At 38.8% G+C, this 9,577-nt stretch overlaps 1 protein-coding gene across 5 annotated transcripts in view; it reads right to left on the bottom strand.

Annotated features, from left to right (window-relative positions):
• ZMYND11 (zinc finger, MYND-type containing 11) overlaps positions 1-7,386 on the bottom strand; it is a 133,770-nt gene extending 126,384 nt beyond the window's left edge. For 3 of the 5 annotated variants that reach the window (XM_006874428.1, XM_006874427.1, XM_006874425.1), the window contains exon 1: positions 7,256-7,386. In XM_006874428.1, coding sequence (XP_006874490.1) covers positions 7,256-7,371 — 116 coding nt within the window. In that variant the 5' untranslated portion in view covers positions 7,372-7,386. The remainder of the gene's footprint in view (positions 1-7,255) is intronic. The other 2 variants (XM_006874424.1, XM_006874426.1) reach the window with 2 other exon arrangements.
• Positions 7,387-9,577: the final 2,191 nt, after the last annotated feature.

Below are 9,577 nucleotides of genomic sequence, written 5' to 3' on the forward strand. Positions count from 1 at the left end.
ATCAACGGAGAAAAGATTGAAGTTGTCAAGGACTTCATTCTTCTTGGATCAACTATCAACACTCACAGAAGCAGCAGTCAAGAAATCAAATGACGTATTATATTAGGCAAATCTGCTGCACAAGACCTTTTGAAACTGTTGAAGAGCATAGATGACAGCTTGATTTCTAAGGTGTGCGTGACTCAAGCCATGTTATTTTCAATAAACTCATATGCATGCAAAAGCTGGACAGTGAATAAGGAAGACCGTAGAAGAATTGATGCTTTTGAGTTATGGTGTTGGAGAACAGGAAAGTGTCATGGGCAGTCTGTGTTGGAACAAGTACAGCCAGAGTGCTCCTTGGAGGCCAGGATGGCCAAACTTTGTCTCTCATACTTCAGACATATTGTCAGGAGGGACCAGTCACCAGAGAAGGATATTATGTTTGGTAGGGTGGAGGGTGAGAAAAAAAGAGGAAGACCCTCAGCGAGATAGACTGGCAAAGTGGCTGCATCAATGGGCTCAAGCATGGCAACAACTGTGAGGTTGGCCGGGGACCAGGTAGTGTTTCATTCTGTTTTGCACAGGGTCACTATGAGTCAGTACTGACTTGATGCACCTAAAAACAATAACAACAAATGTTTTTTTATCATTTTGTTTGGGTATTTCTTTCCTGAATTCTTCTGAAGTTTTGCCTGTTTTCTCTTTGGTTTTGTCTGTTTTCCTTCATCTCTTTGATGATCCTATCCATGTGTCTTTGAATTTCCTTATCGGTAGCTCCATTACCCGGTCTTCAAGAAGATTTTCTTCCCATGTACATTGATCAGTTGCTTCAGCCATCTCTTCTGCATCTTTATTTGATACTGTCTGCTGTCTTTGAGGCATTACAAAATTGTTTCAGCGATTTCTTCTACATTTATTTGCTTTGTCCTGGTTTATTGTTCTGTTTTGATCTATCAGGATGCGTGGGGATGGGAATAAACTCTTTTGGTGGCTAATCTAGTGGAATGGGAGAGTTTACCATCCATCTCTTGGTAGGTGGATTAGCAGCTGGCAGTGGGATCCTTCTGGGATAGTTTCTGTATTTAGTGCAGGATGTTTGTATAACTGTTTTGAGTTAGGGATTCCCAAACGGATTGGATAAGCTCTCTATATATGAATGAGTTGGTGTTTCTGTACTTGCTTTGAGATCAAGGAGTTTCAATGAATGAGCAGTTGACCTGCTGGAACTGTCTGGGTGTGGGATGCATGATGTTGCAGCTCAAGAGACATTGAATGATGGTGCTGGAAACTACTGCTCATCATTACTAGAAGTGCAGGTAGCACTTAGTGACATGTGAGTAGTTGCTGCTCTGATGCTGTGCCTGGCAGTCCCATTACCTGGCATGGGTACAGGCCATGCCCACCAGTTACCACTTCTGGGCACCATGGTGTGGTCCTCCAAAAGCCATACAGTCAGGGTAAGGGAGCACGGGTTCCTGGTGAGTGTGTCACAGAAGCGCTCACTGCAGGTTGCCAGGGTATAAGGGATGGGGAGAAGGGTGTGCTTCTCTGGCCACTGTGTTGGCAGCACAGGAAGTTGAATCTTCAGTCAAGGTAAAAACAGGACAAGGATGAGAGCTGTGAGTCAAGGGTTGAGCCTCCCACTGCTGGTTGTTGGAGCAAAAGCTCATCAGGGATTGTCTAGTTGGGGGTGAGGAGGCTGCCATAGGCTGCAAATTGCCTGCCCAGCAGTGGGGGAACACATGCTGTTGGCCTGTGGGGCAGTGGGGAAGTGGAGGGTATACTCAGTAAGGTGCACCACCAGTGCTATAATGGTGGGCACATGATAATGGAAGATGTGAGGGAGCACTGCCAACTGCCAAGGGGCAGTGCAGTATTTCCAGGAGAACATGGGGGCAGCAGGAACAATCACCTAGAGTGTGAGGAAGGGGCAGGTATTGTGGTTATTGTTGTTAAGTGCTGCCAAGTCAGTTTCCAAGGAGCGCCTGACGGGTCTGAACTGCCAACTTTGTGGTTAGCAGTTGAGTGCTTATTTTACAGAGCTGACAGTTTAGCTGACATGTAATCCTTGGGAGCTTGTGCCACTGAGAGAACAGCATAGCAGGGTTCAGTGGAGGTGGGAGGATCATTGGGCGGCTGTGTCCTGGACCACCAGGATGGGGAGAGGCTGCAGAGTGTGTGTGTGGTAGGTGAGGATGGGGAGGACCACCTGTCTAGTAACTGGAGGGTGGTGGGGAAAAGAGTGAAAAGTGCACTTTTCTGGTTGCTGGGCATCAGTGCACTTACTTGGCAAGTATAGCTGGTGATCAATGCCCCAATGCCCTGCTGCCCCAACCCAATATGGGCAGGTGGGGAAGTTCCAGAGTACAATATCTCCAACTCTTACTCCATAGATACTCCCACCTCCATTCCATGTGGGTCTTTAATTAAAAGAACCAAGGACCACTATTTTCTAGCTCCCTCCTTACTCATTGATTACCTGGATCTTTAACTGTTGGCCTCCTACTGGGGAGTCCATGAAGTAACCTTCCTTTATTTCTCACCTAGGAAAACTGGTCTTTGTCTCAAGATGGCCATGCTGTGCTGGCTGGCAGGATACCCATAATCTTTATGTCTTCTTGCTCATTGTTTTCATTCAGCTTCTCCTGCAAGTCGATGTTTTTCATCCTTCTGTTTTCTGTTCAGGGTTCCAAGATTGTCACCTCTATCTGTTTCACTTGGCTTCTTATCTTTGCTGTAGGAAAATGGTATGGTAGATGATGCCATCTTGCTCTACCTTCTCCATATATGTATATTCTTGAGAAAACTCTACTATAACCTTCAGTAACAAGATATTTGTAAAGACACCTCTATGTTCAGACGCCTCTGTGTTAAGCAGAGTAAGTTGATGTGCAATGAATCCAAGGCTTGAAAAGTACTTTACCATCAAGAGTACAGACTAAGAGTATTAGGTTTTAAAGCAAAATATCTTACTTCCTATTATAGTTCAATGCTACTTCCTAACTTACCTAGGGTGAGGGTAATGAGCAAGGAATTTAACATTAATTGTGAAGCAAAGGCATTGGGCTAGGCAATTATCTATCTAGACAGTTCCTTCTTGGAGCTGACAGTCTAGCAGGGAAATAATTACAACTGTGATTATAGTTATGGAAGTAGTACAGGATGCTATGAAGTGATCCACTGTATGGAAAAGCACATGCATGCCTCTCAGATGAGATTAAGATGAAGCAGAAGAAATACTGAGAACCACTCTGAAACACTTAACCTCTGATAGTCTTTGTTTTTTCATCTTTCCATGAGACTGATAGAACAAAGACAATTTGACAGGCGAATATAGTACATTTATTTATATTCACCTCAAGAACTGTAAGCTTTACTTTTGCACAAAGAAAATAAGCTTTGCCACGCTTTAAGCCTATACTGATTAAAAAAGGAGTGAAAAGAGTGCTAATCAACAACTCACGAAGCAAAATAAGATATATGCAAATTTAACAATTTCTGTATTCTTTACTGTAATTTAGCATGTAGTATAGTGGTTACTAGTGAGGCTGCTAACCTCAACTTCAGCAGTTTGAAACTACCAACGGTTCAGAAAGATGAGACTTTCTCCTTGTGTACAGATTTACAGCCTTGGAAACCCTATACAGTGTCGCTATGAGTCGGACGGCATACCACCACCACCACCACCACCACAACTACCATATATATACATGTATATGGAGCTCTGGTAGCATAGTGGTTATGAATTGGGCTGCGAACCACAAGGTCAGCAGTTCGAAACTACCAGCTGTTCCGCGGGAGAAAGATGAGATGTTCTGCTCCCGTAATGATTTACAGCCTCGGAAACCCTGTACAGGGTCGCTATGAGTTGGAACTGACTCCACGGCACATAACAACAACAACATATATATACACACACACACACACACACACCCCCAAAAATCCCCCAGGCAAACCCACTGCCATCAGGCTGATTCTGAATCACAGAGTCCCTTACAAGCCAGAGTCCAACTGTCCCAGATGGTTTCCACAGCTGTGAATCTGTATACAAGTAGACTGCAACATCTTTCTCCCATGGAGCAACTGATGGGTTTGAACTGCTGACCTTTTGTTTGGCAGCCCTGAGCTTAACTACTTCACCACCAAAGCTCTTTCTACACACAGAGGAGTCACGAAAGTCCCATCCCTGTGGGGGTTAATTCTCTTGCTCCAAGAGCAATAGCTTGCTACAGCTTGCAAGAAACATTAATAGCCAAACTAAGTACACGATCACAGTAAAATTAGGATAGCATTTTAGATAATGTTCCGTAAGTTTTCAGAGAAAGCTCCCAAAGAACAATAGAATTAACAGTCTGAAAAATTAAAGTAGCTCAAGATTAAATGATTTTAACTTTAAAAAATAAATCTAAGCAAGAGTATCTTATTATAATATTCTTTTATAAATAATTTTGATGTACATATCTTGGGGTCCTGGTGTGGTGCTGTGGGTTAATGCACTGGACTGCAAAGTCACTTTGAACTGCAAAGTCAGTGGTTCAAGCTCACCAGCTATTCCTCGGAAACCCAATATACGGCACTTAACAACAAATTATGTTTATTTTAAAAATACTAATGAGAGGAAAGTGAGCTCTGGTAGCGTAGTGGTTACGAATCGGGCTGCGAACCTTAAGGTCAGCGGTTCGAAACTACCAGCTGCTCCGCGGGAGAAAGATCAGGCTTTCTACTCCCGTAAGGATTTACACCCTCGGAAACCCTGTACAGGGTTGCTATGGGTCAGAACCGACTCAACGGCACTTAACAACAACAACAATGAGAGGAAAATACTTTCTGCATCTTATTCTTTTAAGATTTTTTTTCAAATATTTTTATACCTCGCAGTAATTAATAGTCACCATGCCTCAACTTAACTACTTTAATAAAAATATATAACAAGGAAAATAATATTCATTGTTATTTTTGTTAATGCAATATCATAGCCCTGTTTCTGGAGAGCGGCTGGTGGACTTAAACCGCCGATCTTGTGGTTAGCTTTCCAGTGTTCTTCGTACAGCACCACACCAATATATATAAATAGTATATTATTTTAATTATTATATTACTTTACACACTAATTATAATAATTAAAATAATATTATATTTATACTATACTTATTTTTACTAAGGGGCTATCTATCATTCTGTATGTTTTTGTTTTTCTTCTAAATAACTTTAAGAATTAGGAGTCATACAGGGTTAACTTTAAAATACTTAAAGGGCGAATACAGACTTAAAGCGGCATACAGTGTTTTCCCTTTTCTCTGTCTCTTGTTCCTATCTCATAAGCAGGCTTTATAATCTTTTTTACTAAAAAAAGAATAAGATACATAGTTTTGTTTCTTATAAATTCAGGTAAAATAATTTTATCAGGGGCTAATGATGAATGCATTTATTTAAATTAACTTTTATAAATTATCTTTAAAAAATTTTTTTAAACAGCATCTAAATAATGTTGGGGAGGGATAATTATAAAGAAATTCTGTTTAAATTACTGAAAAAATATCAAAACTTTAAAAAAAAAGACAGATTTTGTTTTATTCATTTTAAATTCCTGGAGAAACATATAAGAGGGTACACGTCAAAACATATTGCTGCAAAATCAAAGAAACCTTTATTAAACAAAAATATCAACATGTAAAGCTAGTATTTCTCAACATATCTTCCATCTAAATCAACACAAATTTCTGAAAGCAGTAGTTTCATCATTCTACCCCTTCCCCAAAGAAGAATTCTGCATTCTTCAATTTATACAACTGGAAAATGGCAGTTTGGACATCCTTGAGGAAGTCAAATCATGTACCTTTTGAATGTTCTTTGAGTTTTATAAACAAAAAGAAGTCTGAAGGAGTATGTACGACCTGGGTGGATGGGGTAGGGTTTCCTGATGCAATTCTATGACAGTGCTTGCTACCCTTGAAGAATGAATATGTGCATTGTGGTAGGAAAAAAAAAAAAAATTCCTCCATTCAACTTTCCTGGTCTTTTGTCTTACCACTGCAGCTTTCAATTTTCTTAAAACGTCTTCATTATAAACTCCCATAATCATCCTGTGTTCTTCAAGAAAATCTATGAAGACTGACCCCTCCCTTTGGAATTTCAGTAAACAGTTATCCTAACCTTTGCCTTGAATATAACTGGGCCAGCAGATCCCCTCAGAAACCACAATTTAGAGCGGACCTCTTTGTGTAGGCACTCTAAGAAGACTAAGACAAACGTATAACTGAGAGAACTTGCCTACAGTCTTCCCTTGACCACAGAAACATGCTTAAACATGCTTTGTTTGGAATAAACCTGTGCATGTATAAACTAAAACCCTAATAGCAATACTTTATGATTACCCTTGTACATATAGTTCCTTGTTTTAAACTCCCTTATAAGTAGTATACTGTTGTAGTTAGGTACTTGTAACTCATATGGGCCACATGTGACACAGTAGAACTGCGCCCATAGGGTTTTCTAGGCTATAATCTTTATGAGAACAGGTCGTCATGTTTTTCTCCTGCAGAGCTTCTGGGTAGATATGAACTGCAACCTTTTGGTTAGTGGTCAAGCGTTTAACCATTATGCCATGAGTTTTCCTTTATAATTAGTATATAGCATGTAAATAAAGTATTTATAAAGTAGTTCACTATTTTCTTCTTCTATCCTGAATCTTTGTCAACCAAGATTAACAGTACTGGAAACTAGGGGGATAAATAACAGAAAACCACATAGCACTTTATTTTAGCTGAAGATTTATTTACAATAACTTGTAAAATATAGATTGAACTTATTGAAAAGTCTCAGTCTGTGGCTAGAGTAATCAATATAGTAAAAGATTACTTACTTACTATGTATAACATGCTTGCCTGTGTTAAATAAATTAAATGAAGATTGCTTTTAATTTTATGAGATAAAAGCATATCCTTAACAATTAATCTTTTTACTAAAAGACTTAAGTATATACTTGTTTCTAAAGAGTTAACATTTTTTGATTACTGAAAGCACATGATGGCTAGCACATATTGTTATTGTACTTATCTAATATTTATTTATAAAAACTAAACAAATGTTGGTTGGTACATGTTTCTATATTTGTTTTTGTAACAACTGTATATTCTGTTAACAATTACAGGGCAAAAAGTGACTTCAGTTTTTTTTTTTAACATACGTTGATTAACACAATAATTTTTTTTTGCCTACTTTTTTTCAAATGGCTTATAAAACTTTAGAGATAGTTTTATTTAAACTTACTCACTTTGTAATACGGTCAATGTTGGCAATTTGCTTCTGATTCCGTATAATCTCAATAGCAGCCCAAAGATGCTGGATAGCTTTTGTATCCGCCTGTCGTCTTTTTGTTAAACGTGCCATGACCTGTGTACTTCTTTAGCTGTTGAAATATACAAAAACATAAGGGAGAGAAAAAAAAAGAACATGGATTACACATGAATTATTATCAATATAAGTAATATTATCAGCACCTCTTGATTATTGGTGATTATAGCAATGCAGTACTGCTGACTCTTTATTTTATACTATCCATATCCCACTAGTTTCTAAGAATTTTCACTTTATTACTTAATAAAAGAATGACATTTTAAAACCAAAAAGTTAGAAGAATCTTTTCAAGCAGGACAAGTGGACAGATAACAATAAATCAGAGCTTTTATTTTATTCTAAAGCAATAGATTACAATGTAAAATTCCTTTAAGTTCTGATTATTATATTGTATGTAAACACAAAATAGAATTTAAATGGGGAGCTCTGGTAGCGTAGTGGTTACGAATCGGGCTGTGAACCGCAAGGTCAGCAGTTCGAAACTACCAGCGGTTCCACAGGAGAAAGATGAGGCGTTCTGCTCCCGTAAAGATTTACAGCCTCAGAAACCCTGTGCAGGGTCGCTATGAGTCGGAACCGACTCCACGGCACTTAACAACAACAACAATTATTTGGTACTTAGGCTTACTATGTTGGTGGTGTTAGCTGCCATCAAGTTAACTCTTACTCATGGTGTGCGGAGTAGAACTGTCTCAGAGAGGTTTTGAGGCTATGGTCTTTTGGAAGCAGTTTGCCAGGCCTGTCTTCTGAGGCTCATCTGGGTGGATTTGAAAAGCCAAACTTTCAATGAAAATACATTGTTTTTCTTTTATAAAATCATACGCCGGAAATACATGGTAAGGGTTACTTCTAGAGTAACCTCATTAGAAATATTATTAGAATTGTTAAAGTTTGCGGTTAGCTTTTGTTTTCATTAGCATTTGTTTTATATTACTAGGGGGGAAATGGCTACTTTACTCCAATTTCAATACTCTGGTTGAAATAAGAAAAATAGCCATGACACCTCCAAATAATTTTCCAGTTATCTCTGGAAAGACTACACAGAGAATGACTTGATATTTGCTTTGTGAAGGTATTACTGGAAGAAAACCACAATTACACACCTGAGGCTGCACATCCTAAAAACCTCTTAACTCAGCATTGAGGGATTTGATCTGTTATATGTTATTGGCCTATTAAATATTCACCACAGACTCCTCCTTTTATCATGAATCCCAAAATTTGGGAATCAATGAAACCTTTAAGTGAAATTTCAGCCATTCTTACATCCTTAAAAAAATACAGCTGCCTGATTTATATATGTCACTTGCTAACACAATACAGTATTATTATGAAATGTATAAACTATGGTCCTTCTAGAAAGTAACCTAAATCTAAGCAGATGAAATTAGACATATACATGAACTACTTACTATAGAGTGTCCTGGTGTGGTGCTATATGATATGCACTGGACTGCTAACTGCAAGGTCAGTGGCTCAGACCTAAAAGCCACTCCTCAGAAACCCTTGCTATGCATCAGACCTGACCCAATGACATTTAACAACACCATAACAAATTATATAGGAAGCAATTAAAAAAAAAAACCCAAAAACTATGCTCAACTGTCTATGGGGAAATTCCAAAATGCATCTAGTCTGTAAAATAAATTGAATACCCAATGTATTTTTAATATAAGCAATTTTCCAACTGGATAATTAAAATGATATTCAAGCCCTTCCGAACTCATTTGTTGTTGTAACTATGTGCAAGTACATAATAAGTGGTCTTTATTTGCAAACTTTCTAAATGAATTAAACAGTGAATATAGAAGAACATGTAGTCACAGCTTTATAAACAAACAAAAGACCTAAATCTGTTGTCACTGAGTCAAGTGTCAGAGTAGAACTGCTTCACAGGGATTTCTAGGCTGAAACCTTTATAGAAGCAGAGTGTTGGGCATTTCTTCTGGGGCTCGGCTATATGGGTTCAGCATAGACTCTTCCACCCAGGGATGTCTCATAGCCCTTTACAAGCAACAGATCATTCTTTTAAAGATTAAGGACTAAGGTTCCGGTTTGCCAGGGTGGCCAGACGGTGCTCGTGAGTAGGGGCTCCGGGATCGGGAAGGGGAAGCTCGAGAGTTGAGCCTCCCAGGTGGGTATTCACAGTCTCACGGACGCGTAAAGCTTAGTGCGCCAGAGGCTTAGACCCGTTTCATTGAGAAATCACTGTGCAAGGAATTACAGGCTTTTTGATAGG

The sequence above is a fragment of the Chrysochloris asiatica genome, unplaced genomic scaffold (assembly GCF_000296735.1).
Source record: "Chrysochloris asiatica unplaced genomic scaffold, ChrAsi1.0 scaffold00277, whole genome shotgun sequence".
Classification (NCBI taxonomy): Eukaryota; Metazoa; Chordata; class Mammalia; order Afrosoricida; family Chrysochloridae; genus Chrysochloris; species Chrysochloris asiatica.